The sequence below is a fragment of the Vanessa cardui genome, chromosome 11 (assembly GCF_905220365.1).
Source record: "Vanessa cardui chromosome 11, ilVanCard2.1, whole genome shotgun sequence".
In the NCBI taxonomy this organism is placed as follows: Eukaryota; Metazoa; Arthropoda; class Insecta; order Lepidoptera; family Nymphalidae; genus Vanessa; species Vanessa cardui.
In genome coordinates, this window is record NC_061133.1 from 5202363 (window position 1) to 5219422 (window position 17060).

The 17060-nt window shown below is 33.7% G+C and overlaps 1 protein-coding gene across 7 annotated transcripts in view; it reads right to left on the minus strand.

Annotated features, from left to right (window-relative positions):
* The window catches only part of LOC124533325 (RNA-binding protein Musashi homolog Rbp6), a 468593-nt gene that overhangs the window by 87126 nt on the left and 364407 nt on the right, over positions 1 to 17060 (minus strand). For all 7 annotated transcript variants that reach the window (XM_047108530.1, XM_047108528.1, XM_047108527.1 and 4 more), the window contains exon 7: positions 8054 to 8102. In XM_047108530.1, coding sequence (XP_046964486.1) covers positions 8054 to 8102 — 49 coding nt within the window. The remainder of the gene's footprint in view (positions 1 to 8053; positions 8103 to 17060) is intronic.

Below are 17060 nucleotides of genomic sequence, written 5' to 3' on the forward strand. Positions count from 1 at the left end.
ATTTTTAAAGTATTAGTGTTAAATTTTTAATCAAGTAAAGATGATCTTTACGTTTATGTACAGCTGATTCATTTTTCTAACTGACATTTTAATCTTGAATTAAAACAGATCTTTTAATAAACACTTACCCTCTTTCAAAAGGAGAGGATCAATATGACGAATAATAGCATACCTTTCGAGCTGTTAAATAAATCTGATGGACTTGTAATTTTGAATATTTATTCATTTCTATTAAATATGACATATATGAGAATGTAATTGATCGATCGTTGCTTTTAAAAATGTTCAAAAACTATTACCTAGACAATACTTTCCAACATGTTTAATTCTTCTATCGAGTCCATTAAAAAGAATGCGCATTCTTTTCACGATGATATATTGCCTTTAAAGTAAAATTATTGTTAATCAACGAAGTTATTATCGGGTGCACGCCTGAACCATGTAAGTAATAACAATGAAAGAAGTCGTTAAACAGCACAAAGCTAACGCGAACCATTGCCTCCATAATTACAACACCATGGACTTATTTGTTGGGCGAGTGCTCCGTTTATTGTTCGGAAACCTGACAATGTAAAGGCTGCACTCAATATTCCCCGGTCTAAGAATGGATGACTTTTCAATTGTTGCCACTCTATTTACCGAGTAAGGAGGTCGTGAATGGATTTCTACTATGTCATTTCCAGCACTCACTATTTTTTAACCATCCCTTTTTCGTGGCTAAGTCCCGTAGGAAGTGATTTGAAGAAACACACTCTTAATGTACATTGTGAAAGCGCTGGCTTCTTAATGCCTCATTGACGTTCAATTCGTGGTTCGATTTATTGCCATCCGTTCTACGAGAGGCATTGTTGTGAGAGAATAGAATATTGACGATATCAGCTTAGACTTAAAGCAAATCTACTTAGGCCCATACAATGATGGAAGTTCTTCAAAAGACACAGAAGGCTTGATTTTTTTTCCTTCTTAAATTTATGTGGATTTACGCAGCAATATTTGGAATTGTTTCCCGTTTGAAAGGTGAGTGAACTAATGTCATAACATGCACAAGGGGTATAGCATATGCCTTAGTTCCGAAGGGGCAAAATAAGGAATTGATAACATTTCTTGCAGCATAATTGACTGAGTAGTCAAAGTTGTTAATTGAGCTTCCTATTTATCAAATAGGCTTAAATAAACTTGAACGAATATATCTACAACGATGATGTAATGCTTGAGATGTCTGTGGTAATAACACGTTAAGCGAATAAACTAAATAACCACTAACATTTTAATGTACTTATTTTTTTATATTCAAAATATTTTGTGCTTAGCGTTGGATGGACACATCCCGAGGAAACCTGTGTGTGTAAAAACATCTGCCAGATGTGTATCCATTAACCCGCATTAGCGATGCGGTGGAAAAACCCCAAATCTTCTCGTCAAGAGGAGAGAAGGTTTTTTCCCAGCTGTGAGTTATATACAGGCTGTTATTTATATTTTATTTCCTTTATATATTTATTTTAAACATGAAATAATTTAATTCAAGTTTCAAACAATAAAATAATAATTAGCAAGATTATTTTTTAATATTATTATCGTTAAGTTAATGTAACATTTTAAATATATCAATGTATATTCCCCTCTAGGTATATACACTCAATACTAAGAGCACATTATCTAGATTTCAACATTCCTCTAGTCTAAGGGTTTACAAACTCGGTTCCGTACACGAAGCCCAGAGGTAATACTCATATACAAGCGGACATTTTCGTAGGAGATAGTAAAGGAAAATAGGGACGTGTTAAAACGCTTTTCTGTATTTTCTATACCACTTCTCGCCGCTGCCTCCGGGGACTTGAGTCTCCTACTAACGTGTAAATAGACTTATTGCAAAAGTGATATACGTCTAGTTGGTAGCCGTTATTTAAATTAAAACAAGTTCTTTTTTTAAATAATATCAAGTATTCAGTATAGATGTGATTCTATGTTTAAATTATTTATTCCCTTTCTTCAGATACTGTGTTTTTATTATTTGAGTACTAGGCTCCATGCGTACCTATATAGGTCGGTTGATCTCAAGAGAGACTAGCCAACTACGCAGATCATATTCTAGTACACTAGTTTGTGCACAAACAAAATGTAGCGGCAAATGCTACACCACCCGTTAAGGGGCTAAAAGTTTTACGTGCTTTCCGAGGCTAACTTCCCATTTCAAGTGCCTGGGCTGCTGCCCCAAAGACCTTGGGATCAAACAGACTTATGTCCAGCTTTAAGACCAACGAGGCAGTTAACATAGGTCTAGGTGTATTAAAAATATTAAGATAAGACAATATGATTGTATATCATAAGTAATTATGATTACAAATTGATAAAGTCGGTCCATTAAAAAAAGTATATATTAATTGAGTTGTGTTTTAATACGCGATGAGTTTTCAGTACGAAATCAGCGAATGCCCTGCATTGTGCTATTAATTTGAGCTTATCATGTCCGTTAAAAATGACAACTTTAGTATCTCAACAAATTATTTTGAATATTCCGGCTATTATTAAAGTATTACGGTTTTTTTACGACGTGATTTTTTTAAAATAATTTAAATGCATTAATAAAATTCGTTTAAAAATCGGAAAAGTGTTAACTTTTTAACGATGGAGTAAGTAGTTTATCGTTCGATTTTTATATTAACATAATTTTATGTTGATGCGATGCAAGGACATAAAATTGAACATTGTAGATAATGATAAAATTATATTATAATGAACATTGTTCATTGTTTTTTTTACAATAACGTATACAACGATACCGTATGATGTTTATTTTTATATTATAATTTCGAGTATTTAATTATTCAACTATTTTACGAAGGTAATATTTGAAAGGAATGATATGTTTTTGTATTACAATATTCGATACGTCAATCAGAAACCATTGAATTGACTAACACGGATAGTAATAGCTTATCAGGTGAAAATTCTTACGATATATTACTATTCTTAAAATTTGTTTTGTTTTTATTACAACAACAACGACAACAACAGCCTGTAAATTCCCACTTCTTGGCTAACGACCTCCTTTCCCTTTGAGGAGAAGGTTAGGAACCTATTCCACCACGCTGTCCCAATGCGGATTGGTGAAATACACACGTGGCAGAACTCTAATGAAATTTGATGCATGTGACAAATTTCATTAAAGTTCTTATATAAGGTTTCCTCACGATGTTTTCCTTCACCACTGAGCACGAGATGAATTATAAAGACAAATTAAGCACATGAATCAGCGGTACTTGCCTGGGTTTTAACCCGCAGTCATCGGTTAAGATGCACACGTTCTAACACCAATTTTATTAAGAAATACATTAAATTAAAGTAAATACCAAAATGAAATATCAATATATAATTCATGTAAGTAGACTCTTAAATACAATGCATTAGGCTACAATAAGTTTGAAATTAGATTCTATTGAGAGTAACCGAAAAACAAATTAGTTGTTAAATCAAATACCTTAAATTCATATATATTTAAGTTGTTCATTAAGGCGAATTTCCATTAGCAGTTTTATGTACGTTAAAAACAATACTGATTACGGTGAAGTCCCGTGAGTTTCGGATTCTAGTTTATCTTATATGCATCACGCTGTACGGTGTACAGTGTATGTTGTAAGTTGCAACCACCGCGTCCCCTGGGTAACCCGCTTGAACGGAACTGGATATCGTATCGATGCAAGTAACTTTATACTCTTAGTTCCGTTATAGAAGCGTAATCGTGACATTTCATTGTCTGTGAGTATAGTACTGAATGTTTTTGATTTTATTTTATACCTAGTAGCAATTGTTTTTTTTTCGATATAAGATTTTGTAGATGATTAAAAAGCGTGGAATTAATACCTGTTGACTTCCAGGCAGGATATATTAATTTAAATAATTGTATTAACTAACATGACTGTATTTTTTTAATGTTGAAAAAGAGTAACTACTGAGTTTCTTGCTGACTTCTTCTCGGAAGAATCTACTTTTCAAACCGGTGGTAGCTTCACCTAATTGTTAAATGACGATTCAAAAGAGCTTGTAAAAGCCCACTTGAATAAAGTTTATTTTGATTTTGATTTTTTTTTGTTGCATTAGTTTAGAATGACATTTTTTTAAACTCCCTTATGTTTCATATCAAAGGTCCATCTACTGTAGTACCTATGCTGTTTGGTTAAAAGAAACTAGTGTGATGTAATTTTGGTATTACGAAAAAGTATCTGTAGTATAATTTTATTAAAAAAAATCGTATGTAATAAAAAATATTTATGTATAATTACAATGTTAAAACTTCAACGTTACATAATTTAACGTAGCGCACTCAAACTTAATATTGTTATATAAACTAAATTAATAGTAAGAAGTAATATTAACAAGGGCTGGTTCCCCACAAGATGCATCTAAGCCCGTACTCTCAACATTCCCGTAGGAGACTGCCACGTGCTGCCACTTAGCACTCGGCGAACACATTTAGAATTTTATAAAATCCTTACAACAAAGCTTATTACAAAAAGAATAAAGATCAAATTCCTTTGCTCCGGAAATGGAGAGATAACATCGCCCGAGTCTCTCTGGAAGCTTTAGAGTATAAAAATTGCCTCGACATGTACAAAAATAGCGAATTGAAGTGTTTTGTAGATTGAATCGTATTTTAAAATTTTAGGTCGCTTTAAAAGTTTAAAATTGTTTTCCTTCGTATATATAAATGTTTAATTGTATATAACATGATAAAATTGCATGATTCTAAAACATTGTCAATTTTGTGTATATGTATACAATAATAAGGAAATAAATATTTACTTCGATGAAAATTCATTGCAAGATGAATGCGTGTATCGAATATTTTATGGGAACGTTGAAAACGATCGTTGTTCATGAATCACGCTATGGGCGTCTTAACACATCACGAAAACGAAATGTGATATAGATAAAACTGTTTTGCAACAAAAATTTACACGGCTGTAGGCACGCACGTGAAATGCGTCCCTCTAGTGTGCGTGACCACTAGAGGAAAAATAGACGGATCCACCCCACAGAGATTGGTTCCGCCAGTTTTTTCTTTTAATATTTATGAACTGTCTCACGTGTCGGTTTACCTTTGTGTAACGGAGTTTGCTTCGAGCCCAGTTAGCAGTTTTAGTTGTAACCAACGAGAAAAACGAAGGAAAACCTTTTTTGATTTCCTGATATTTTTGATTTCGTTAGAGACGGTATCTTTTTTGATTATAGATTGACTGAGGTGCTAAAAGTAATACTTGTTATATTAGAGGATTTGTGACTAAAGCGCAGGGATTATATTAATTGTCTATTTTATTTGAAATAAAAACGGACTCGTTCACGCCTGCCTTGTAAAAGAGTTATTATAATAATAAAGTACGGTGCGTTTACAGGTATTCAAAATTTTGACTGTAAAATAAATATTAAAAGCAAAACAATGGAAAACTTTGCAAGGGGACATCGTTAATTATTTTTTTCAACAGGGAAAGGTCGTAAATAAAAGTAAAGGGTGCTATTAAACGCATTATTCGCGCATATTTAATGTACTGGAAAGGCTAAAAGGTTTTTTATTTTTCAACAGCTTTATATAAAAAATCGCCATTTAAACCTCCATTCAATCCAGCGTTTATAGCATACGTATTATCTGATCACAATTGCCCGACAAAGATATTAGACACTTAATCCAAAAAAAAATCTACGTTTATCATTATTAAAACCAGACGATGAATATCAGCAGTGAATTTGAATTTTTCATAAGTCCGATATATTTTTAGTAATTATCGTGAAATATTAAACAGTTCAATAGCATCACACAAATAATGCCGACGAAAGGAAAATATGAACCGGCTAAATAGGGCACAATAACGTTCTGCGCCTACATGATTTGATTTTCGGAATTAATAATTCAAATGGGCAGAAGTCGTCTTGGGGTCATGAAGGCAGGGGCCGCGAAAAATAGATAATAAAATGTATTGAAATGGCTGCGGGCCGGCTTATCCGGTTGAAAGTCAATGAATATTTGATTTCAATTTTTTTTTTCCGACGTCGCCGTAAAGTATTCAAGCCATACCTAATTTGATTTTCGCCATTCCGGCAGTTCGCCGGGGCAGTTTGCATTCATATTCAGACAGAATATGCGTTTGGGTTGCCTCTATCCCGACTCTGATACAAATAAACAGGGGATATTTTTACATTACTCGCAAGGATAACCCGACCCAACTGATTACGCTCAGGGGATAATAACCCGAATTGCTATCAGAGACTAGCGTTGGATCTTTTTTATTAAGCGGTCGTGATGTAATGTATTATCGAATGTAAATATTCACTAAATACATAATTTATCACTCAAACCGATTTCCGAAACGATGGCAAACAAAATTTTACAACATGTTCTTTTTTACGTGGGTAGCTATTAATACTAAAAGATTTTTGTTTAACATATCCTTACAACGATAATATTTCACTTTAACATGGAGCTAAGAAATTATACATGTAATTTTGCTGGTTAAATCCGGTACAAACCGGTTTATAGCAATACAAAGTATAGTAGAATTTCGGTGGAAAAACAAATGACTGGGTGATACTCAATACCAAATATGTATTACTTGTTACATATTAACAATATACAAATTTATATAAAAGTAGCGATTTCAAAGATAAAATTCATAGTAAAACTACACTAATACAAACAAAGTAAGGCTTAATACCGCTGTAGTAACATCAGAGAGTGATAATAAGCAAGTTCAGAAAAAAATATCATCAATTTGGATGAAAACAAGCAGAAGTCGTTTAAATAGTACGACATGATATTTTATATCTTTGTTTTGTCTAATTACAGAGTGAGGGATCTCAAATACAGTCCAAATGACACGCAAAGGGCGTGAAACCGAAACGGGAACAAGACATTTCATCTCTTACTGAGATCATAACAATGAAGGTTTTGCCTTGTCTTATAATGAAGTAGGATTCGTTTTTGCGAACTTGCATAAATGACGTCGCAACGATATCTCACCGAGCCTGAATATTTAGGTCAACCTGTTTTTGTGTAATGGGGATTACAAAAGTAAATTTAACATTATATTTGCTGTAACTGCTAGGGAACCTTCGTTGCCGACAAAAGATGGCCGACCTTGATACGAATTCGTGGATTTTAATTAAATCTTACGAGTTGTACGCATAATGAAAGCAACTGATTCTACAATATACAAGTCCCTGATTGTTGTTGTTACGCACAATTTGTTTGTTAATAGTTACAAGAAATTTTGTTAAAATGTAAAATAAAGGTTCTTAAGTTTCCAGCAAATTATTGTATGGAAATGTTAAAAGTTTAAATTTGGAATTATTTTATCTTGATTCAACGTGTTCGTTCTTGAGAAAATCGCACATGGTTCTAAATTAAATCCAATTTTTCTCTATATTTCGCATTCAGTACCGTAAGAAATCTTTACAAAGAAACCATATATTTTATTCGGGCGTCGATTTGTTATTTATTAGTCGGGAATAGTCGTAACACGAGGGAGAGAATACAATATCGAAAACGGTGAACCTATTTAGTGACGACTCTGCCTACAAACTACGTTTCGCTTCGCTACACTGGAGCTGTGCCTCCACCATTTTTACTTGAACTTCGATAACTTTTATATATCATTGGTAACTGTTGATAGAAAGGATCGTGGAAAGGGCTAGACGTGCCTTCATATAGTGGATAAAATACATTGAGCGATGGCGCCTGTATTTATCCGTTGCTAGTTAACCAACATCGAATGTGGCAGAGACGACCAGTGAAATGAGGCGGATCGTGCACAAAATGATATTGTTGTTTCCTCATGTGACATGCAAACGTGGGGTTTTTCGTGTTTATAAGGAAAACAGGGTGACCAAATGTTCTACGTACACGTTCCTACCAAAGAGCTTAGAGCTGTAATGTGCCCCATATGTCATGGCACGCGTTATTATTTAAATTTTATTCAGGACAATATTATATTTGAATTTTTAGGTATTGTAATGTTGCATCCTATATCAATGTAAGTCGTGAATAAATTAAAGTATCACTTACCTCTGTGCCTATTAGTTTGTTTGTCGAACATTAACATGGCGTCCTCGATCTGCAACAAAAAGACATAAAGTAAAGTTCAAATCCTTAAAACATTACGCGAGGAAAAATAGCGAAAAACAAGGGCGTCGTGCGCGATTTGAGCCCCGCCCTAGCAATAAAACACTCCAGCGCTGTAATAACGAATAAGCACCGGTACAGAGTAAACCACACGCTGCAAATAAACTTTGATAAGCGGGGGCGAGCAGGTAATAACGTATTCATAGAGAAATAAATGGAAAGTCGACGGTTAGGACACGAACAATACACGCGAGCAGAGATGCGCTGTCACCGCCTGGGCTCTCGAATGCCACAGCCAAATTCGCCTCATTGTTACGTTTTTAAATCTCCCTGTACGCTTACAAAACCGCGATACATTCTTTATTGTGCAAAATTGCAATCTAATATTCATAACGCAGCTGTATATCTGACATATATCCAAATGTTAAGCCACAATTATAAAGATCTAATTAAACTTTCAGTGATACGTGACACGGGAGTACCCAGCGGATGTTCGAATGTATTTCGTTCAAATTGTATGTTTATAAAAAGTGGGTAAGTTTAGTATGACAGAAGGGCTCGAGGGTTTTGTCTGGCGTCGGAGTCGCCAGCGTCGGTCGATCCCCAGGGTGCCATTACGCAGGAGCCTCGGAACAACGCACTCCCGATGATCGATGTCGAATACCCGTAACAGGTGACCTCTCGCTGAATTATTCTTACCTGTAGAAACGTTTGTTTAGAGGTGATTTGTTTAACCGGGGATTGCGATGCCTTTGTTTGGTCACAAGTGAAGCTGACAACCTTTTTTATGGTGAATAAAAATGTATACCACAGTATTTAGTAAAGTATCATTTTTATTTTCATAAAAATATTCTTTTTGAGAGCAATCCAGTTGGAAGTGTTCATATTTACAACATCGAGGATAATATAGAATAGTTTGTTCAACATATGGGACTTAGTTGTTCGAATTTTAATATTCGTTACGATAACAAAATACTTAATTCTATTTTGTAATATTTAAAATGATATTTAAGCTAGATTCGCATTTAATATTAATAAATAAGACATTTCGATGATTAAACTTCGATAATTTGAAAACAATTTGGCTGATTAAACATAAAATTAATTTATTTAGATGTGGGTATTTCAATCACTTGTAGATCTTACTTTGATAATCACTTTCCGAAATTAACGCGGCCATTTCGAATACCAATAATTAAGGTTAAGAGACTAATATTTTATGAAAAGAGCAATTTAATTAAAATTTAAACATTTCAAAAACACAATTTAAATTTCGCGCTTTTTTTTCTAAATCTTTTTATTGAGTGATTAAATATAAAAGAGTTACAAACAAGCAAATATTATGAAGCTTAGCTTATATTATTTTTCACTTTGTTTTTTAGTCTAGATTCATAAATAATTCAATGCAACTTCTGATTCAAGGAATATCGATATTCGATATTTTTACAAAAGAAAATGTCATAGTGCTTTTCTTAAGCTGAACAAATATACTATTAATTATATAGGAGATAAATTAGAGTAACTCTAAGAACATTGCGAATCCTTTACTTGACCTTTCTGTCAAATTTTAATTAAATACAATTGATCCAATCAGATGATTTGAAATTAATTTTATTATATTTGTATTAAATAACAAAGTCTAAACCCACAGTGACATTTATAAATATGTATATGTCAGACTTGCGCCGTATTTGTGTGACGTTGGAAAGGATGGCTGATACATACTCGTGTGTACAAAGAAAGAAATATTTTTGTTAGGTTATTACAGAGTGGGACTTGGCATTGACCGGGCGGGCGTCCCCTGAGAGATGTTACGATACCGAACTTTTGTGCCGGTGATCAATAGACTCCCGCGGGTGTCATTAGGTGCTACTGGTTTTGAATCTGAGTTATTTTATTTAGATATCAGAAAACAACTTTGAATTAATTCAATATTTAGTACTTGAAAAATAAACATAAATAATATAAATGTTAAATCTGTTTAAATATTAAAATCAAATAGTATGTACTTAACGAAGTTGGAACGTTTTATTTTTTTACTACAAGTCGGAAACTAGCTGGCAAATTCGATTCCTCTAGGGACTGACGTCGTAAGGGCGACCTATACTAGCAAACTGTTGCTAGTCTTTGAACTTATACATTGACATTATTTAAGCTTTTATATACACTAATTTACTTGTAAGAGTTTTAAATACTGCTAAGCTGATCATTGAATGCTACGTATAAAACTAATGAATGTAACAAAATAATGCAATTTTAGTTATTTCCAGTCTTCTATTTCTATTTTGGATAGTTTCGTGTGATAAACATAACAATTTCTTATCGCGTACTTTGTCTAAATATATTGCGATCCTAAATAAAAGAGAAATATTATTTTGTAATTCTCTAATTTAAAATATTTTTAAGTTACATTATGTTTATTGTAGATACACACGAACAACTTAGCGCGTTGTTATATTTTAACAAACGCACATTATTTTTACTTCAACTTAAGTACTTTGCAAGTTTATATTTAATCTAAGCTTTTGTTTAGTGTCGCGTCTACATTTTGCTTGGTTTATAGCGAAGTTATGAACGTCGTATGTAAGTTAAAGTGGACCGCGGTTTATTATTTGTAGCTTCTCATGTCGGAGAGATATAATACGACATAGAATGGATGGTCCCTCAATGGTAGTGAAAAGCTAAGTTTGAAGCGACAGGAGTCACGTATCCTCAAGTGCTCCGTAACAAGTGGATCCCTAATATGAACATTTATGAACACGTCGCGGCTTGCCCAGTCTAATTCGCCTTTTAATATTCGGGCAATGTGTGGCGTCCTCGTGTGGAATTCTCTAGAACTTTGCTAATTCCACTCTTGCTGAAATATTTTTCATAGCCGCCCGGATGAGTGAGCGAAATTGGAGACAATGTATGGTGTATACGCTCGGAATTTTTATGACTTAGCCCGGCCATCGTGGAATAAAACGAGTTTTACTTATTGTTTACAACATCATAATTTGTATTGTGTTTTGTTTAAGTTGAATAAAACGTCGTGCAGCTTTATAAGATATTTTTAGAACATAAAATAATGTACGAGTTACAGCATCACCACAATCAGGTTAATTTATAATAATACATGTACACGTAACCTTAAGGGTGGTATCAATGAACTCAGACTTGTAACAATTCCCTCTAATGTTTCTCATTCGTACTAAACTGTACCTCTATTATTAGGTATTTTATTTAAGGGGGAGACACCCGCCGTGTCCCCAGAGATACCTGTCGCATTAATTTGCGACGTAGGCACGTTTAAGAGTATCTCTAAGCCTTAATTTTTTTCTCCTTTGTCGCTTACGAGATTTACTACGCTCCTACAGTTTTTAGACATTCTGATATCTTTGTTTGGGATGTTTTCTAAATTATTCCTATGTTTTACAACGATAATTTCTTTTTTTTTGTGTCGGCTGAAATTTCTTTTTTTTTTAATTTTAATTTATTCGTACCTAATTTAATACTAACCAAGTTTAATTTGACCCCAAAAAACAGGTTTCCGTTTTGAGTTAAACATAAATAAAATGTCTATTAAATGTATAAGACTACGAGAAATAATTCTATACGATACAACATCAGATAAATCATTGTATATATCTATTCAGGAAATGATTTACTAACAATAAAATGATGGTTAAATAGAGCGAGGGATAAAAATAATAAACTTCATCTGCGGATACGATATTCTGCACTTGCCGCGGTATTACGAGGGCACACAACAATTGTTGAATTACGAGCATTACATTCGGCAGCGCGATTCATCAAAGCAGGCATGCGATATCGCTATTTGTGAACCTAGCATTTGTCAGAGCTAGTATCTGCACAATCACTACGTTTGTCGTATTGTTTGTTTGTGTGCACGTCTATACGAACGCGTATGGATGCTGTGACACATTGGTTTGTAAACAGCCCGCTTGTATTTAGGTATAGCGTTGATACAGTGTGTCACCGCTCCCTGGAGCCTAATAAAACGTATTTAATGCATATCGAAATTAGGTCGACATCGATTCAATCTTATTAGGTTTGAGTCGCATTAACCTTTACGTTTATGACGTTGAGAAACGCTAGAACGATCTTTAGTCTATAGTTTGATAATATATTTTTGATTATATTGGAAACCTCAAAAATATTATTTACTGAACTTGGCGATAAGGTTCTGTAGTTTGGGACCATTTACTCACCATTTAGTCTACCGCAGAATAGCAGTACTTTGTATTATTGTGTTCCGGTTTAGAGGGTGAGTAAGCCAGTGTAAAGGTACAAGGAAAATATTTGTTCTGCATTGATGGCGCATGGCATAAGGAATGACTTGATACTACTCAATGTAAGTATGGGCAGTGACCACTTAACATGATTTCAGCCAGTCAGATCCATTTCAAAAAGCTCTCTAATGTGTCACCCAAGATTTAAGACTATGCCAACGTTTTGCCAGGTCAGTCAACTTTACATTTACTATATAATAAGATTAGATAAATGGGCATACATACTAGGAGTGAGATAATGGTTTCGAAAGTTTGATACATGAGAAACAAAGCGTCAAATGATTACAATTATTCATCCTGCCAAATTAGAACTGTCGGTTGTTTCTAGGAATTCTCTAACAATGCGATTGTTTTCTCACTTTGGTCGCTTTTGCGGTTACTTTGGCAGTTTGGAAACAGTCCGTTCGTAATGGTCAGCTTTCGTCCGTCAAATACCAACAATTTCAGGAACAATGCGTCTACGAGTTTAACCGTCTTGAACATATTGATTTAGACTTGTAAAAGTAACTAGTTATAGATAAGTTAGGTAGTATGTACTCGTTTAGGTTTCTAACATCTTCCGTAGTATTCTCTGTAAAAGGGTAATGTTCATATCGTAACAGTACAGTAATAACCTGTAAATTTACCAATGAAGAGAGTTTGGAACATATTCCACCACGCTGTTGCAATGCGGGTTTGGGTCGATTATCGATGTTTTCCTTAACCGCCAAGAACGAGAAGAATTATAATCACAAATTAAGGACATATATATAGTGGTGCTTGCCTGGGTTTGAACCCGAAATCGGTTAAGATGCTCGCGTTCTAACCACTGGACCATCTCAGCTCCTATTGTACAAGGTTCATTCGTCATGTTGCATAATTTCTTCCTTCACAAGAAGATTTTCTTATATTTTCTTTAACTAGCACGAACAGCAATTATAAATGAAACCGCTTTGAACTGGTTATAATTAATCTAGATTAATTGTGTCTCTTTGTTTTTGTTCTTCAAAGTATAGTTTACATAAACATAATAAAAGAATAGCGAAAATGCAATTGTAAGGTTCGTTAGCAATATTATGAAATAAAGATAAAAGGAGAACTTTTTGTAGATTAATTATTGATAGAATATTTGCTAACTATTAACTTAATGAATTATTAAAATGGATTACGCAAGTTAGAAAAGAACATTTATAAATAGCGTTTTAAATTAATTGTTAAATACTGGATGCTATAATCCATGAAAGGGCTGCAAAAAACTTCTTTGCACTGCTTCAGTCATGTTTGTCAGAACGAATTTTAAGCCCTTTGACGTAGGTATACGAAATCAGACGAGGGATAGTTCTTGCGAACCCGCAACGATAAACCTTTAGAAAAGCGGTTCACAAATAGGTTTAGTGGTCGAGTTGGCAAGTTTTTAATTGAATAACTTCGGATTTACGATACAAAAACACTATTTTTAAATATTTACAATCCGCTGAACTCTTTAGAAGCATGTTTATTGAAATATAAAGTGACGTTTTGATTATTAGTATTTTTCTGGAGAGAACGGAGTTGCTCAAGTTTCTTCATTGTTTAAAATTCTGTTATTCTCATGTTATAGCTGTGGAATCAACAGGTTGCGTTACGCTATGCTAAAAGCTGAGTTAAGAAAATCCCAATTTCCTTCTTGCTAAGGCACTAGAGATTTGTCGAAAAGAGATTTTAGTTATATACCATTTCCAAAATGATACAGTTATGCTATAATTCATTTCATCAATTATGCTCTAACATAGATGACTGATTTATTCTTTAGCTTAAGGAAAACGTACCGAGTTTAGCTCTTACAAAAATAATGAAAACGAGTAAATAAAAGGCAAGCTTTGATTTGAGGGATACGCGTGGACACACAACATTATACAAACAAATTAAATTACTGCCTTACTTTCGCCAAATCAGTTGAAAGTGGGAGAAAACTCAATAAAAACGAATCAGAATAAGGAGGCTTCGGGAAATGGTATAAAGAAAAAGTTTTAATTTGTTTAAATATTTCCGCGGGAGGAAGTTCTCAGCGGCTCCTCGAGTTTTGTGCCGGCATTAAGTCGCCCGCGGCAGCCTAATGGGACAAGCCACCTGGTCTTAAAGGCGACATAACAATTAACTCGAAGAAGAAAATATTAGTTGAGCTAATAGAGCCACTCGGATACACTCCGCCCTCTGCCCCCCATAAATAACACCCCTTCCCGAGGACAGACTGTACAATTTTGTCGTATTTACGTAATGATTCTCCAAGGAGGGAACTCTCGGGAAAGGATAGCAGCATTTTATCCTTCTGTTTTTATAGGCGAATTGATTGGGAACCGGAATAATATCGGAATAGGATTAGTTTTCTTTGCAAGTTCGTGAGAAGCGTGACCTCGTCCAATCTTACAAACTTATAAATATAACATTATACTTATTTTACCGTTAATATAATATATCAACAACTGAATTATAACGATCAAATCATTAGATAAACATTGCATTAAGGCAGCATAAAGAATATAAAAATGTATTTCAAGTATAATATATATTTAAAAGCAAAGTTAAAGAAAAATAATTTCATTACGTATTCAATAAAATATTAATATAAAATTTAAATAATCTTTTTAAAGTACAGAACAGGATGCTATAGGAAAATATATTCAAGCCATTCGTGTATACAGTTCAAATCTTATCAACGATTACGAATGTCTCGAACCGTGAAGGATCGATGAATAAAATATGAAAGAAGTTTAGGAAAAGCCGAAAACGTTTTACGTATTTGAATAATCACTTTAACAAACAAAACTCGGAATCCGCTTCATTACTTATTAACCTGTACTTTAGTACGACACAAAGTGAAATCTATGGGGAAGAAAATGATCTTCACGGGCTGTAATAGATTTGGGATTCAATAATTAGGTGAAAACATCTAAAATATTTACTGAATAAGCTTTATAATTGATGTGCGGCAACATGAATTTTGAATCATGAATACGTATTAATTATAAAGTTAAAGAGACTGTCTATCTTATTCGAAACTTCAGTAAGCAACGCTTGAAATGAAAAATCTATTAATGTCTGTAAGCGTCATAGTTATTTCACTGGCAAGTTGTGGTGTAATGTTATATTAAAAATAATATCGAGTTGTCAAAGCAGCGTTTAATTTGATAAGTTGCCGCCATCACGTGACCCGCATAAACTTATCACTGAAGTAAGCCCATCACTTTTAATGATTAGGGCATTTTCAAACTTTACACCACTTAAAACTTGGGACCTGCCCTGAACTGTGGCCCGATGTTAATTACCAACTTTTTAAAAACTGCAATTCATAATAGACAGCGCGGGTGAAAGATGAATGATGTGTTGGGTTTTTCATTACACTTTTTCGCCGAAAGTTTCGTTGAAAATGGACGAACAAAAACAACTTGAATTTGACAGCTGGCTTGTATAAAACATGCAAAGGGGTTCGGCCTTCCATGGATATTGTATTCCTCTGTGCGGCATTGAAAGAGACGAATCATCTAGATTGCCTATTCATTTATTTATTTTGCCTCTCTTTATACTTATCTATTTCATTTTTGCTTTAAAACGACATTTATCTAATTAACATTACACAAAAGAACTTTTTTAAATTTCATTCATTCAACTTACAGTGGAACTAATTTTTTCAGTGTTCATGATTAATTTAATAAAAGTCATAAGTTTAATTCTACTGGCTTGTACTCAAGTTTGTACTCACAGCGATATATTCAATTAATAAAATGTTAACTTTAACACTTTATCAGAGTCGAGCTACGAGGAGGAAACTCGACAACTAAAACCTCTTTTATTTTATCTTTAAACAATCACAAGATTGATGCGTGTTTTCAATACGATGAAACCCAGTATAGACCGGTCATTAATAAAGCGAACGGAAATCGAATGTATAGTGAAATTCACTGCAATGGTAAATTGGCTCAGGTGCTAAACGTTCCGGCCAATATGTTTTGGTATTCGATATTGAGATAAATGAAATAGCCCGTAAAATAACCCGGACCGAGCTATTTTTTTCTATTAAATACGGTAAGGAACTTATTAAGCTGAGATTTATATAAAAACTTCAACACGAACTATATAAACGAATACGTTTTTTATGCATTCATTTATAACAATTTTCAAAGTATTTTACGAAGAATTGTTTAATTTACTATTACGATTCATTTTCCATGTATCGGAACGACCTTAAACCTTCACATAACTGGTTGCTTTTGATATGAAATAACACAGGATAATTACGGCTGATAAAGAAAATAGATGTAAATTTGAATATAATATTAAAATTATACATTTTTCAACGAATATAATTAATTACAGTAATAAGACCGATGTTTGTATAAACTAATCTGCATAATACGATTACATTCGCATGGAAATGAAAGAGACGTAAGAGGTCCTAGATGTCAATTCAATAACGCTCTTCAAGGTTAAGCAATCAGACCAAGACTTCAACAAAAGACGCTTATAACAATGTTACAAGTTCAAACCAACCCTTTCATTGAAATTATTCAGTCATCATCTGATTTCGTGAATTATGCGACTGACGCGCTCCGTCTTAGGCACTTATCATGAATAGAGTTGACATCCATTGTGATATTTTATTATTACTCTATGAAATGCAACGGGCCGCAAGATATTGTTAA